Source organism: Salvelinus sp. IW2-2015, linkage group LG30, assembly GCF_002910315.2.
Source record: "Salvelinus sp. IW2-2015 linkage group LG30, ASM291031v2, whole genome shotgun sequence".
Lineage (NCBI taxonomy): Eukaryota > Metazoa > Chordata > Actinopteri > Salmoniformes > Salmonidae > Salvelinus > Salvelinus sp. IW2-2015.
This window is the reverse complement of record NC_036869.1, coordinates 14,143,093-14,160,387: the sequence shown is the minus strand read 5'-3', so window position 1 is coordinate 14,160,387 and position 17,295 is coordinate 14,143,093. Positions and strand designations below refer to the sequence as shown.

At 41.2% G+C, this 17,295-nt stretch overlaps 1 protein-coding gene across 1 annotated transcript in view; it reads left to right on the top strand.

Annotated features, from left to right (window-relative positions):
* Positions 1–4,689, top strand: part of LOC111954821 (thrombospondin-3a-like) — a 30,633-nt gene extending 25,944 nt beyond the window's left edge. Inside the window, exons 18-19 of the mRNA XM_023974732.2 lie at positions 2,536–2,675; positions 2,797–4,689. Of these exons, the coding sequence (XP_023830500.1) occupies positions 2,536–2,675; positions 2,797–2,852 (196 nt within the window). The 3' untranslated portion in view covers positions 2,853–4,689. The remainder of the gene's footprint in view (positions 1–2,535; positions 2,676–2,796) is intronic.
* The last annotated feature ends 12,606 nt before the right edge of the window (positions 4,690–17,295 follow it).

Here is a 17,295-nt window from a genome sequence, read left to right as displayed (position 1 = left end):
TGCTTTGTAAGTAGGAAAACCTGCAAAATTGGCAGTGTATCAAATACTTGTTCTCCCCACTGTATATATATATATATATATATATATATATATATCCTAGGCCTCCACCAAGCTACTGTGTGTGTGTGTGTGTGTATTGTTAGTAAAACTCACGGAAGATTAGTAAAGCTTAAACCAAGTTTATTCACCCATTGGGTCATACAACTGCATAAGACAAAACAAATATTTACACAACCACTGGTATCCCGGAGTCGCCTCTTCACTGTTGACGTTGAGACTGGTGTTTTGCGGGTACTATTTAATGAAGCTGCCAGTCGAGGACTTGTGATGCATCTGAATCTCAAACTAGACACTCTAATGTACTTGTCCTCTTGCTCAGTTGTGCACCGGGGCCTCCCACTCTTCCTATTCTGGTTAGAGACAGTTTTCGCAGTTCTGTGAAGGGAGTAATACACAGTGTTGTACGAGATCTTCAGGTTCTTGGCAATTTCTCGCATGGAATGGCCTTCATTCCTCATAACAATAATAGACTGACGAGTTTCAGAAGAAAGTTATTTGTTTCTTGCCATTTTGAGCCTGTAATCGAACCCACAAATGCTGATGCTCCAGATACTCAACTAGTCTAAAGAAGGCCAGTTTTATTGCTTCTTTAATCAGCACAAAAGTTTGCAGCTGTGCGAACATAATTGCAAAAGGGTTTTCTAATGATTAATTAGCCTTTTAAAATGATCAACTTGGATTAGCTAACACAACGTGCCATTGGAACACAGGAATGATGGTTGCTGATAATGGGCCTCTGTACGCCTATGTAGATAATCCATTCAAAATCAGCCGTTTCCAGCTACAATAGTCATTTACAACATTGACAATGTCTACACTGTATTTAAGATCAATTTGATGTTATTTTAGTGGACAACAAATGTGCTTTTCTTTCAAAAACAAGGACATTTCTAAGTGACCCCAAACTTTTGAATGGTAGTGTACATGTGAGTACAGTGACTTTTTCCACATTTTGTTGCGTTACAGCAATTCTGTTCTAAAATTTGATTAAATATGCATTTTTTTCTCAGCAATCTACACACAACACCTCATAATGACAAAGAGAAAACAGGTTTTTAGACATTTTTGCAAATTTATACAAATAAAAACGGAAATACCATAAATATATAAGTATTCAGACCCTTTGATATGAAACCCGAAATTAAGCTCAGGTGCATCCTGTTTCCATTGATCATCCTTGAGATGTTTCTACAACTTGATTGGAGTCCACCTCTGGTAAATTAAATTGATTGTACATGATTGTAGAGCTCCAAGACAGGATTTTGTTGAGGCACAGATCTAGGGAAGGTATAAAAAGAATTCTGCAGCATTGAAGGTCCCCAAGAACACAGTGCCCTCCATCATTCTTAAATTGAAGAAGTTTGGAACCACCAAGACTCTTCCTAGAGCTGGCCGCCCGGCCAAACTGAGCAATCGGGGGAGAAGGGCCTTGGTCAGAGAGGTGACCAAGAACCCAATGGTCACTCTGACAGAGCTTCAGAGTTCCTCTGTGGAGATGGGAGAACCTCACAGAAGGACAACCATCTCTGCAGCACTCCATCAATCAGGACTTTATGGTAGAGTAGCCAGATGGAAGCCACTCCTCAGTAAAAGGCACATGACAGCCCGCTTGGAGTTTGCCAATAGCACCTAAAGACTCTCAGACCATGAGAAACAAGATTCTCTGGTCTGATGAAACCAAGATTGAACTTTTTGGCCTGAATGCCAAGCGTCACATCTGGAGGAAACCTGGCACCATTCCTACGGTGAAGCATGGTGGTGGCAGCATCATGCCACGGGGATGTTTTTCAGCGGCAGGGACTGGGAGACTAGTCAGGATCGAGGCAAAGATGAACGGAGCAAAGTACAGAGAGATCCTTGATGAAAGCCTGCCCCAGAGTGCTCAGAACCTCAAACTGGGGCGAAGGTTCACCTTCCAATAAGACAACGACCCTAGGCCCACAGGCTTCGGGAAAAGTCTCAGAAGTTAATTGACAGCATGCCAGGGCGGATTGCAAAGGTCTTGAAAAAGAAGGGTCAACACTGCAAATATTGACTCTTTGCATCAACTTCATGTAATTGTCAATAAAAGCCTTTGACACTTATGAAATGCTTGTAATTATACTTCAGTATTCCATAGTAACATCTGACAAAAAATATCTAAAGACACTGAAGCAGCAAACTTTGTGGAAATTAATATTTGTGTCATTCTCAAAACTTTTGGCCACAACTGTACATACATATACATACAGTAGCTCGGTGGAGGCCCTAGGAACATCAAGTTAACCAATCATGTGAAAAAGTTAGGCAACTCAGATGTCTATAATTCAACAGCAAAGTTAGAGAAGATGGAAGTTTATTAAGTAGGGCCTTCCTCACTGTTTCATTGAGCCGTTTACTCTATATAGCTCTTTATGGCTATACCGTATCTGTATATAATTCAGATGATTACAGAGAGATCTGTACGGCTCTTCATTGTGTATATCTATGCCACAGAGTGAAACTGTATGAAGGCATGACATTGGTGGCAGACTCAGGCGTGCTGGTGGACACCTCAATGAGGGGCGGGAGGCTGGGCGTCTTCTGCTTCTCCCAGGAGCAAATCATCTGGTCCAACCTGGGCTATCGCTGCAACGGTATGTCAACCTTCTCAGAACAGAATTTTCTTGATTTGGAATTTAACCCCTTGAATTAATTACATTTAAATTGTTATGGCTTCCTGGTTATGTTATAACCTTCCTTTCTTTTTCCCATCAGATACTGTACCAGAGGACTATGAGTTCTACCGCAAGCAGATCCATATCAGGGTGTGACTGTGAGCCTAGCACAGCATCTGTGCAGATACACTACATTACCTGTGCCTTTACTGTGTCCTGTGTGTCTGTGTGTGTGCATATACATGCATACTTGTGTGTTTTTAAGATACATTTACATTTACATTACAGTGGTGCTCTTTCTGTCTTTAACCCCACAGCAACCTTACACCTGACTACAGGTTGGCCAAGTCAAGTTAAAGATTGATTGACAAAATAATAGCTTTTAATATTATTATATAAAATGAGTTAAAGATTGATTGACAAAATAATAGCTTTTAATATTATTATATAAAATGAAGAATGAAAGCTATACTGGACAAAAATGTTAACGCAAAATGCAACCGTTTCAAATATTTTACTTAGTTACAGCTCATAGAAGGAAATCAGTAAATTTTTATTAATTAATTAGGCCCTAATTTATGTATTTCACATTACTGGGCAATGAGCGCAGCCATGGGTGGGCCTGGCCCAGCCAATCAGAATGAGTTTTTCCCAACATAAAGGCTTTATTACAGGACAGAAATACTCCTCATCTCCTCAGACGATCCTGCAGGTGAAGAAGCCGGATGTGGAGGTCCTGGGTTGGCATGGTTACACGTGGTCTGCTGTTGTGAGGCCGGTTGGACGTACTGCCAAATTCCCTAAAATTATGTTGGAGACGTTTTATGGTACATAAATTAACATTAAATTATCTGGGTAAAGCTCTGTTGAACATTCCTGCAGTCAGCATTCCAATTGCACACTCCCTCAAAACTTAAGACATCTGTGGCATTGTATTGTATGACAAAACGGAACATTTTAGTGGCCTTTTATTGTCCCCAGAACAAGGTGCACCTGTGTAATGATCATGCTGTTTAATCAGCTTCTTAATATGCCACACCTGTCAAGTGGATGAATTATCTTGACAAAGGAGAAATGCTCACTAAAAGGGATATAAACAAATGTGTGCACAATTTGAGAGAAATAAGCTTTTTGTGTATATGGAACATTTCTGGGATCTTTCTCATGAAACATGGGACCAACACTACATTTACATTTTTGTTCAGTATAGTTTTAAGAAATCAGGATTGTGAAATCCCAAGGTACAGGACTACACTGAGTGTACAAAACATTAGGAACACCTTCCTAATATTGAATCAGAAGAGCCTCAAGTCATCGGGGCATGGACTCTACAAGGCATCGAAAGCATCCACAGGGATGTGGCCCATGTTGACTCCAATGCTTCCCACAGTTGTGTCAAGTTGGCTGGATGACCTTTGGGTGGTGGACCATTCTTGTTTCACACGGAAACTGTTGAACGTGGAAAAACCCAGCAGCATTGCAGATCTTGAATTGTTTGTCATGCCCACTCACCCTTTGAAGCACCCTAATGTTCCTAATGTTTTGTACACTCAGTGTATGTGTATAATGGAAATTTAAATGCATTGTTTTTTTTACTAGTGAATATATGTTGGAAAAATGTAAAATCTTAGACTTAAACTGAGCATCATGAAGGTTTCAGACTCACACTTGTCCCATTACACACAACTGAATCCACTGTTAAATTGTACAATATTTGTCATGATGAAGGGTTTAACACAAGGCTGAGTTTACAATGAATTCTATACTTGTTCTTTCTATGAGGATCATCGAAAACAAAGGTGTGTGTGTGTGTGTGTGTTATTTTTGCCCAATAAGGAAATAATGCTATGCATAGCTATTACAGATATGGAAGTAATTCAAGAGAAGTACTGTATATCTCACTGACTTTTGTGAAGAATGAGATGAGACAGGCCTATGTGGAAGCCTGCGAGAAACACATTTCACACTAATAAACATCCAAATCTGCATCCACCATCTTTTTTACTGAGTCTGTATGTAACCCATAATATTAGATCTCACCAACCCAACATATACATAAGATTAATTGGCTACATTTACACAGGCAGCCTAATTCTGATCCTTTTTTTCACTAATTGGTATTTTGAGTGAATAAGCAAGCTGAGTTCGGTCCTCGGAAACAAGACACGCTGCTTCTTAACACACTGCTCACTTAACCCAGAAGTCAGCCTTACCAATGTGTCGGAGATAACAGGTAATGGCTAGAAGGGATCCAGCTTTGGTCAAATTAACATCAGATTTGACTTTTTGTAGCAGGTTAGGAGAACTTATACAACAGGTTAGGATAATTAAAGTAGCAGGTTAGGAGAATTAGGTTAAGGTTAGCTAAAATGCCAATATTTTACGTTAATTTGACAAAAGTTGGAATCCTTCAGCACATTGGTAAGGCTGACTTCCAATGTTAAGCGAGCAGTGTGTTAAGAAGCAGCACGGCTTGGCAGGTCACGTTTCAGAGGATGCGTGTCTCAACCTTCGCCTCGTTGCAGGGATGATACAAGGTTGTAACTACCAATTGGATATCACAAAAATGGGGGCAAAAAACTAAGATGCATTGTGATCTGAATGTGATCAGATCCTCCTGCCCATCTTCAAAGGTAGTCAGGCACGCATTGTGTCTGGCTATCTTACAACTGTAGACGGCTCTGGACAGTGAATCCATTTAAATGATTATTCTGCCCTCTAAAATAATTTATAGCTGGCAACATTGACTTATGGCATCAGCAGGCTATGCGTCTTACAGGGGGGCCGGGAAATCTGGTCACAATGCATACACAGGGGATGAATAAAATACATTTTAACACCATGTGTAGACAAGTCTGAAACTGTGGGCACAAATAGAATGAGGACAAGATCAGGACACAGGATGCATGTTATAACCAGGGGTGTATTCATTACGCAGACTCTGTTGCAAAACACTTCGTCTGTTGCAACTGAAACCATTTACTCCAAACGGAAAACATTTTGTAACGAAAACAAGAATTTCTATTGAAAAAAATATTGTAGGTACTTCTCCGTTTCTTTTCAACCTAGCAACAGGTAGGGCTCTAAACAGGCTCTGCCCCACCTGCCCAGAATGACGACTGGCCTCAGGAATCAATAGAGCTAGCTTTGCAGCATCTTTTCTTAGTTGCCAAATAGCACAAATGTCATGTAGCTAAGTATCTCAATAGTCATTTCTTAAACCCTTAGATAACCACACTAAGCTTATGCTAGACGACGCATACTACTTCAACCCAACCCAAAAGGCAGCGTTGTAAAATAGCAATAACACTTGATATAATTCACAGTTTAATTACCTCCAAAAACAATGCAACTATCATTGATGTTGATGCTATCCATCTGGTCAGTCAGGCTGGCTGCAATCGCTCACCAAAAAATATATTTTAATGCAACTTCATATTCACATTTGGGAAAATGCAAGGTATGGATGGAAATGTTTTGTTTTGGTGGAAATGTTTTGTTTTGGTCTCTAGCGTTCTTCCTTCCTTCGGCAGGTGTTTACATAGAAAAGAACTATAGCGGCACACTTTGACCTCTAGATGGTGCATTGTGATCACAGTTTTAGTGGTGACAGGGGAAACATGAACTTTCTCTGCACTTCTGATTCATGCTCCAGACATTAAAATTCAAACACCAGTAAAATGTGGGTGAAGCAGATTATTTGATGAAATTTGACCAATTTAGACCGTTGACTACCCAGATAGTCTTACCAATGTCTTGCCAGTTAGCAAACACTCTCCATACAACATTTTCCCTATGTATCAGGTGTACAACATCGGCGAGACTTATGTGTGCTGGGTATAATATATGTCATGACATCCAATCAAACAATCTAATGTCTCAGAAAAAAGGGTAACACTTGAAGTCTTGATAACTTTGCAGCATTTAAATAAAGTCACAGAAAAAAGTAAGGTATGTAGGTAAAGTCCAGGTATACGTTTTATAACTTAAGAATCCATAACTACTTGGAACTCTGTAATGTGGGTCATATTCATTCATAGGTCAAACTTACAGTATGAGTATTACCTAGGAAGCCCGCGTTTAAACATTGACATTGCTTGAGTCAGTTGTTTTCCTGCTTCCAAGAAAGCACCTGGCATACTCATAAACATCCGCCGTAAAAGCAAAAGCAACAGCAGTCGACCTCTCTTCAAACTTTATTCATACATTATGTAATTGGCACAAAGCCAGCTGTCATTTTGTAATGGATATTACAAGCAATTTCAGGAATGAGCTATGTGTGTGACCCTTTATTCTGAGATTGTTTACCAAATTTGTCTTCAACCCAAAATTAGTTTGACTCATGTTTGGTGTTTTACGGAATATTTTATTCATGCTACGGTTTCTCACTGGGCGCTTTTCTCATTGCAAAACAGCAATACCACCCACGCGAAGCTACAGAATAACAGTTCTGATTAGAATTCCATTACACTTCCGTTTCTATGTCCTGGTGCATGTCTCATCAGGTATGAATTGATGAAGGGCTCGGGAATATTGGTAACACTTTTCTAAAAGCTGAATGGTATAATGCTTTATGAAGCCAGACACAGGGACACTGCATGTACACAGCTGGCAACATGCTCTGCATGTCCTGGGAAAAGCAAGGCCTTTCACCCATATTCCCCACTCAAAATCAAATCAAATTGTATTTGTCACATGAGCCGAATACAACAGGTATTCACCTTACAGTGAAATGCTTACTTACAAGCCCTTAACCAACGATGCAGTTTTAAGAAAAATAAGTGCTAAGTAAAAAATAGATAAGGAAAAAATTGATAAGGAAAAAATGAAGGAAATAAAATAGTTAAAGATCAACAGTAAAATAACAGAGTCAATGTATGGGGGCACAGGTTAGTTGATATAATTGAGGTAATATGTACATGTACGTAGAGTTAAAGTGACTGACTATGCACAGATAATAAACAGAGAGTAGCAGCAGAAATAGTCTGGGAAGCCGTTTGATTAGCTGTTCAGGAGTCTTATGGCGAGGGGGTAGAAGCTGTTAAGAAGCCTTTTGGACCTAGACGTGGCGCTCCTGTACCGCTTGCCGTGCGGTAGCAGAGAGAACAGTCTATGACTAGGGTGGCTGGAGTCTTTGACAATTTTAGGGCCTTCCTCTGACACCGCCTGGTATAGAGGCCCTGGATTGCAAGGAAGCTTGGCCCCAGTGATGTACTGGGCCGTACGCACTTCTGTAGTGCCTTACCGGTCGGAGGCAGAGCAGTTGCCATACCAGTCAGATGCTCTCGATGGTGCAGCTGTAGAACTTTTTGAGGATCTGGGGGACCCATACCAAATCTTTTCAGTCTCCTGAGGGGAATAGGCTTTGTCGTGCCCTCTCATGACTGTCTGGGTGTGTTTGGACCATGATAATTTTTTACATTTTTATTACATTTTTAGGGTGGATCAGCTTAATATTGCGGAAAGATTGTTGCTTCCATCAATGTATTTTCTGCATATTTCAAATCCCCATATCTCTTTTTGGTAAAAATTATATCCATATACAGTGGGGAGAACAAGTATTTGATACACTGCCGATTTGCAGGTTTTCCTATTACAAAGCCTGTAGAGGTCTGTCATTTTTATCATAGGTAAACTTCAACTGTGAGAGACGGAATCTAAAACAAAATCCAGAAAATCACATTGTATGATTTTTAAATAATTAATTTGCATTTTATTGCATGACATAAGTATTGATCACCATACAACCAAGTAAGAATTCCGGCTCTCACAGACCTGTTAGTTTTTCTTTAGAAGCCCTCCTGTCTCCACTCATTACCTGTATTAACTGCACCGTGTTTGAACTCGTTATCCTGTATAAAAGACATGTCCACACACTCAATCAAACAGATTCCAACTCTCCACAATGGCCAAGACCAGAGAGCTGTGTAAGGACATCAGGGATAAAATTGTAGACCTGCACAAGCTGGGATGGGCTACAGGACAATAGGCAAGCAGCTTGGTGAGAAGGAACAACTGTTGGCACGAATTATTAGAAAATGGAAGAAGTTCAAGATGACGGTCAATCACCCTCGGTCTGGGCTCCATGCAAGATTTCACCTCGTGGGGCATCAATGATCAGAGGAAGGTGAGGTCAGCCCAGAACTACACGGCAGGACCTGGTCAATGACCTGAAGAGAGCTGGGACCACAGTCTCAAAGAAAAACATTAGTAACACACTAGCCGTCATGGATTAAAATCCTGCCAGCGACAGAAAAGGTCCCCTGCTTAAGCCAGTGCATGTCCAGGCCGTCTGAAGTTTGCCAATGACCATCTGGATGATCCAGAGGAGGAATGGGAGAAGGTCATGTGGTCTGATGAGACAAAAATAGAGACTTTTTGGTCTAAACTCCACTCGCCGTGTTTGGAGGAGAAGAAGTATGAGTACAACCCAAGAACACCATCCCAACCGTGAAGCATGGAGGGAAACATCATTCTTTGGGGATGCTTTTCTGCAAAGGGGACAGGACGACTGCACCGTATTGAGGGGAAGGATGGATGGGGGCAATGTATCGCGAATCTTGGCCAACAACCTCCTTCCCCAGTAAGAGCATTTGAAGATGGGTCGTGGCTTGGGTCTTCCAGCATGACAACGACACGAAGCCACACAGCCATGGCAACTAAGGAGTGGCTCCGTAAGAAGCATCTCAAGGTCCTGGAGTGGCCTAGCCAGTCTCCTAGACCTGAACCCAATAGAAAATCTTTGGAGGGAGCTGAAAGTCCGTATTGCCCAGCGACAGCCCCGAAACCTGAAGGATCTGGAGATGATCTGTAGGGAGGAAGTGGCCAAAATCCCTGCTGCAGTGTGTGCAAAACTAGTCAAGAACTACAGAAACGTATGATCTCTGTAATTGCAAACAAAGGTCTGTACCAATATTAAGTTTCTGCTTTTCTGATGTATCAAATACTTATGTCATGCAATAAGAATGCAAATTAATTACTTAAAAATCATACAATGTGATTTTCTGGATTTTTGTTTTAGATTCCGTCTCTCATAGTTGAAGTGTACCTATGATAAGAATTACAGACCTCTACATGCTTTGTAAGTAGGAAAACCTGCAAAATCGGCAGTGTATCAAATACTTGTTCTCCCCACTGTACATACACGTACATACCCATACGTATACATATGCCTACATAAACATTCATACATATACACAAATATACATACATACACATACCTATATAGATATACTTGCTTTTTTTTTAGAATATACCTTTATTATTCCCCGCAAACCCTACCACCCTTCCCCCAATTGGAGTAAACTAATAAACAATAGCACTTAGGCTTCTACCTTATACATATTATACACATTTTACAGACACAATCTATTTTTACAGACACAATCTATTTTACAATGGTTATATTTTGTTTGTTTTTAGTCCTTCCTCTATTTCTGATGTCCATCCAGTTTGATTTCTATTTGCAACTGTGCTATTTCACAACATTTCTGAACCAATATACATTTTATGTTTTACATTGGTTATCTTGTTATTAGTCCCACCCTTCAGCTCCATTCAACCCCTCCCATCTATCTTTTAACACCATCCATTTTGGATTTCTATTTGCCATATATTTTTAAACTGTGCTGTGATGCTTCACAAAAGTACTGAACCTTTCTATTCTCATAGCTTCTACAGATTGTAAATTAAAGATAATTTACCAAACCTAAACCTATAGGGGAGGGTCTGGGTGGGCATCTATCCGCGGCGGCGGCTCAGGCGTGGGACGCAGACCCCGCTCCACCGCTGGCTCACCCCACTTTGGTGGCACCTCTGGTGCGGGGACCCTCGCCGCCGACCCCGGACTGGGGACCCTCGTAGGGGGCCTCGGACTGTGGACCCTCGTTGCGGGCCCCGGACTGGGGGCCCTTGTTGGGGGCCCCGGACTGGAGGCCGTCGCTGGGGGCTCCGGGCTGGAGGCCGTCGCTGGGGGCTCCGGGCTGGAGGCCGTCGCTGGAGGCTCCGGGCCTCGCCGTCTCTGGAGGCGCCGGGCTGGAGGCCGTCTCTGGAGGCGCCGGGCTGGAGGCCGTCTCTGGAGGCTCCGGTCTGGGCGCAGGCACAGGACTCACCAGGCTGGGGAGACACACAGGAGACCTGGCTCTGGGAGCAGGCACAGGACTCACCAGGCTGGGGAGACATACAGGAGGCCTCTTCCTTGGCCGAGGCACCGGATACACTGGGCCGTGGAGGCGCACTGGCGATCTCGAGTGCAGAGCTGGCACCACCCGTTCTGGCTGGATGCCCACTTCCACCCGGCAAATACAGGACGCTGGCACCGAGCACACCGGCCTGTGAATACTCGGCCGAGACACAGTGCGCATCACCCCATAGCACGGGGCCTGACCAGTCACATGCTCGCCACGGTAAGCACGGGGAGTTGGCTCAGGTCTCCAACCTGACTCTGCCACACTCCCCGTGTGCCCCCCCCTTGGGCTTCCTTGCCAGCCGTGTTCGTCTCGCCGACTCCATCCTCCGGTATCCCTCTTCGCACTGCTCCATAGAATCCCAGGCGGGCTCTGGCACTCTCCCTGGGTCGACCGACCACCTCTCTACCTCCTCCCAGGTTGTCACATACCCCTGGCCACGCTGCTCATCCTTACCACGCTGCTTGGTCCTTTGGTGGTGGGAAGTTCTGTCACGGCCGTTGAAAGATGAGGACCAAGGTGCAGCGTGGTAAGCGTACATTTTCTCTTTATTTGGAAAAGACGCCGAACAAAACAACAAACACTACAAAAACAAACCGTGAAGCTCAAAGACAAAGTGCCCTAAACAAAGTCAACTTCCCACAAAGAACGGTGGGAAAAAAAGCTACCTAAGTATTGGTTCCCAATCAGAGACAACGATAGACAGCTGTCCCTGATTGAGAACCATACCCGGCCAAAACATAGAAATAGAAAATCATAGAAACACAAAACATAGAATGCCCACCCCAACTCACGCCCTGACCAAACCAAAATAGAGACATAAAAAGGATCTCTAAGGTCAGGGCGTGACACTGCAGCGTTAGTTCTAGGCAAATGTTGCCATTCCTGGACCTGTGACCAAAAACGAGCTACATATGGACAGTACCAAAATAAATGATCTAATGACTCTGCCTCCTCACAGCAAAATCTGCAAAGCTCGGAAGATTGTATCCCCCATATATATAACATTCTGTTGGTTGCAAGAAGTTTGTATAGTAATTTAAATAGAAAAATTGGAAGTTTTGAATCCGGCGTTATTTTGCGTGGTACATCGAAAATCTCTTCCCAACTATTTTACAATTTATATGGCACAGCTGTCAATTTTCTGGTCCTTAAATAAAATTGGTATATGTTTTTATTTGTCACACTTTTCTTTAATCATTTATGTTCTTTAATGCAGGGTCGAAAGACAAGTTCCTTACTTTTTCCCCTTCTACTTGCCTCTTCCATTTTTGTGGTAATGCTGCAATTAGTTGGTTGTAATTTTGGGTAGAGCAGACATTTCCATGTGTCTGTGTTAGCTGCATGTGTGACATAACTCCACCAGTTCTATTTATGATATCATTCACTAAAATTATACATTTTTTAAACATTTCATTGAAAAATATATTTAAAAAAAAAAATCAATTGTTATATTTGAGTTTAACCACAATATTTGTTGTATTATTTGTTCTGTCTTTTCAGGTGGATTAAACTGAAATTGCAACCAACTTTCTAAGGCTTGTTAAAAAATAACCATATTTTGGAGATTATTTCCTTTTCAAACATCTGAAAGTGAGCAGTTGTAATCTGAATAAAGGGAAAAGGCCATTCTTGAACATGGGGTGAGACATTCCTACCAATTTACTAGAGAACCAGTTTGGATTTAAGTATAACTTTTGTATGACTGATGCCTATGGTGAGAGGTCTAATGCTTTAATTAATAATTTCTGCCCTCCGAATTCATATTCGTTATATAAATAGGCCCTTTTAATTTTGTCTGGCTTGCCATTCCAAATAAAATTGAATATTTTTTGTTCATATAATTTAAAAAGTAGGTCACTAGGTGAAGGCAAAACAATATGCAAATAGGTCAACTGTGATATGACTAAAGATTTAATCAGGGTGATTTTTCCACAAATAGACAGGTATTTTCCTTTCCATGGTAGCAAGATCTTATCTATTTTTGCTAACTTTCTATAAAAATGTATTGGAGTGAGATCATTTCTTTCTTTTGGGATTTGTATACTGAGTATGTCCACATCCCCGTCAGACCATTTTATTGGTAAACTACATGGTAATGTACAATTAGCATTTTTTTACGTAATATAGTACATTTATCATAATTAGCTTTTAATCCAGAGAGGTTAGCAAAAGTATCTAGATCCTCTATGAGGCCATGGAGGGATTCTAATTGTGGTTTTAAAAGAAAACATGAATCATCAGCGTACAATGACACCTTTGTTTTTAACCACGGATTTCTAATCCCTTAATATTATTGTTGGATCTCATTTTAACAGCTAACCTTTCGATGGCAATAATAAATACATATGCCGATAGTGGACAACCTTGTTTTACTCCTCTGGATATTTAAAAACTTTCTGAGATGTAGCCATTATATACACTGCTCAAAAAAATAAAGGGAACACTTAAACAACACAATGTAACTCCAAGTCAATCACACTTCTGTGAAATCAAACGTCGGCACTTAGGAAGCAACACTGATTGACAATAAATTTCACATGCTGTTGTGTAAATGGAATAGACAACAGGTGGAAATTATAGGCACCCCCAATAAAGGAGTGGTTCTGCAGGTGGTGACCACAGACCACTTCTCAGTTCCTATGCTTCCTGGCTGATGTTTTGGTCACTTTTGAATGCTGGCGGTGCTTTCACTCTAGTGGTAGCATGAGACGGAGTCTACAACCCACACAAGTGGCTCAGGTAGTGCAGCTCATCCAGGATGGCACATCAATGCGAGCTGTGGCAAGAAGGTTTGCTGTGTCTGTCAGCGTAGTGTCCAGAGCATGGAGGCGCTACCAGGAGACAGGCCAGTACATCAGGAGACGTGGAAGAGGCCGTAGGAGGGCAACAACCCAGCAGCAGGACCGCTACCTCCGCCTTTGTGCAAGGAGTAGCACTGCCAGAGCCCTGCAAAATGACCTCCAGCAGGCACAAATGTGCATGTGTCTGCTCAAACGGTCAGAAACAGACTCCATGAGGGTGGTATGAGGGCGACGTCCACAGGTGGGGGTTGTGCTTACAGCCCAACACCGTGCAGGACGTTTGGCATTTGCCAGAGAACACCAAGATTGGCAAATTCGCCACTGGGCCCTGTGCTCTTCACAGATGAAAGCAGGGTCACACTGAGCACATGTGACAGACGTGACAGTTGGAGACGCCGTGGAGAACGTTCTGCTGCCTGCAACATCCTCCAGCATGACCGGTTTGGCGGTGGGTCAGTCATGGTGTGGGTGGCATTTCTTTGGGGGCCGCACAGCCTCCATGGGCTCGCCAGAGGTAGCCTGACTGCCATTAGTTACCGAGATGAGATCCTCAGACCCCTTGTGAGACCATATGCTGGTACGGTTGCCCTGGGTTCCTCCTAATGCAAGACAATGCTAGACTCATGTGGCTGGAGTGTGTCAGCAGTTCCTGCAAGAGGAAGGCATTGATGCTATGGACTGGCCCGCCCGTTCCCAGACCTGAATCCAATTGAGCACATCTGGGACATCATGTCTCGCTCCATCCACCAACGCCACGTTGCACCACAGACGTCCAGGAGTTGCGGATGCGTTAGTCCAGGTCTGGGAGGAGATCCCTCAGGAGACCATCCGCCACCTCATCAGGAGCATGCCCAGGCGTTGTAGGGAGATTATACAGGCACGTGGAGGCCACACACACTACTGAGCCTCATTTTGACTTGTTTTAAGGACATTACATCAAAGTTGATCAGCCTGTAGTGTGGTTTTCCACTTTAATTTTGAGTGGACTCCAAATCCAGACCTCCATGGGTTGATAAATTTGATTTCCATTGATCATTTTTGTGTGATTTTGTTGTCAGCACATTCAACTATGTAAAGAAAAAAAGTATTTAATAAGAATAGTTCATTCATTCAGATCTAGGATGTGTTATTTTAGTGTTCCCTTTATTTTTTTGAGCAGTGTACTATTTTACACCTAGGGTTACTATACATAACTTTAACACATTTTATAAGAGATTCACCAAAATGGAAATATTCTAGGCATTTATATATAAACTCCAGTCAAACTTTATCAAAAGCCTTTTCAAAATCAGCTATGAAAACCAGGCCTGGTGTCCCCGATATTTCATAGTATTCTATTGTTTCCAGTACTTGTCTTATATTATCTCCAATGTATCGTCCATGTAAAAAACCTGTCTGATTAGGATGAATAATATCTGACAATACTTTTTTAATTCTATACGCCAAGCATTTATCTAGGATTTTTGCATCACAACACTGAAGTGTAAGTGGCCTCCAATTTTTTTAATGGACTGGATCTTTATATATACCACTTGGGTCCTGTTTCAGTAAGAATGATATCAGACCTTCTTGTTGCGTGTCTGATAATCTACCATTTATTTAGGAGTGTTAAAACATGCTAATAATGGTCCTCTGAGTATATTAAAAAAAGTTTGGTATACTTCCACTGGTATGCCATCCAGCCCTGGAGTTTTCCCAGCCTTAAAGGCTTTAATTGCATCAAGAAATTACTCCTCTGTAATTTGGCCTTCACATGAGTCTTTCTGTACAGATGTTAATTTTACATTATTATTAGGAAAGAAATCTGAAAGAGACTGAAACTAAAATATAATTTGGTGAATAATGCGTGACTCCATCATTTGTAACAAGTTTCAATAAAAAAAAATTGTAGCATTTCTATATTAAATATTGAAAAAGAATTTGTTGCATTTTTCCTCATATTCCATCCAGTTCGCTTTAATTTTATAATATATTACACTGGATCTTTCTTGAATAAGTTCCTCCATTTCTTTTTGTTTTTCATCTAACTTATTCTGTGCCTCTATGGCACAGTTTTTATTGCTATCTAACTGTACTGTTAGTCCTTCAATTTCCTTTGTTAATATGGACTCTTTTGATCTAAATTGCTTTTGTTTTATAGATGAGTACTGAATTGCATGGCCTCTAAAGGCACATTTAAAAGTGTCCCATACAATAAGGGGATCTGCAGTACCTATGTTTTGTCTGAAAAAGTCAGTTATACATTTTTCTGTCCTAGTTATAAACAATTTATCATCTAGTAGGCTTTGATTAAATGTCCAATATCCTCGCCCACGTGGAAATTCTGTAAGAATAATATATATGCCAATTATGTGATGATCCGACCGCATTCTGTCCCTTATCAACACTTTTTAAACTTTTGGTGCCAGAGAGAATGACATAAGAAAGTAATCAAGACGACTAGCTTAATTAAGCTTCCGCCATGTATATCTCACTAGGTCAGGGTATTTAAGCCTCCATATATCCACTAATTCCAATATATCCATGACATGCATGATTTCCTTAAGTGCCTGAGGGTGATAGTTTGTAGTGTGATTTCCTTTACGGTCCATAGAGGTATTTAAGACCATATTAAAATCTCCCACCATAATAATAGTCTAGTGTTGCTTGCTACATAAGCCAAGATATGGCTTATATATATTTTCAAAGAAGCTTGGATCATCATTATTTGGATCGTATAGGTTAATAAGCCATATCTGTTTATTGTCCAATAACATATTTAAAATTATCCATCTACCTTGATGATCTGTTTGGACAATTTGCACATTTGGATCAAAATGACTGTTAATACCAATTTCTTTGAATTTCTTTGCCCATGGGAGAAATATATTTTGCCTCCCCCAGTCCTTTTTCCACAAAACTTCATCTAAAATTGTTGAATGAGTTTCCTGTAAACAATATAAATTATATCCCTTCTCTTTTAGCCAGGTAAATACTGATCGTCTTTTCTTATTATCTGGTAAGCCATTACAATTATAACTGGCTAAACTTATTTCACCACTTACCGTAAAGAGACACAACTTTCAATTCTATTTATCTAAATATATGTTAGTAAACGTAACATTCACAAGTAACATAATGATTGAGTGTCTATATAGCTGTACCATGATATTTGCATTGTTACTAAGTAAACCAATTGGTCCCCACTATTCCACCCTCTAAAAGCCCTCCTCATCCCGAGTTGGGTTGTCATCCCAACGCCCGGCAGACCACCCCCACCCCCCGGATCCCATAGCCCTGAAGAGACTGGGATCCATCCTTCGAAAAGTGCACACAGGGCCACTCACAGAACAGAAGTAGATCAACTGCCAAATGCATTTCTATCGCCCTCACCTCGATTTGTATTATGTATAGCCATCAATTTAAAAAAAAAACATTTTTTAAATCCTGTTTATCTTATTTTCCATAATTAGCTATTAATATTTGTAGTAATGTAGGCAAATTATGCAAAGGATTTTACCTCTCACCAGTCTCGCCATCACCAAAATTACATTATTGCAAGCAATTATTATATTAGCAAACAATAATTGTGAATCATCCTATATTGTCCCTAACATCTTTTACTCCCTT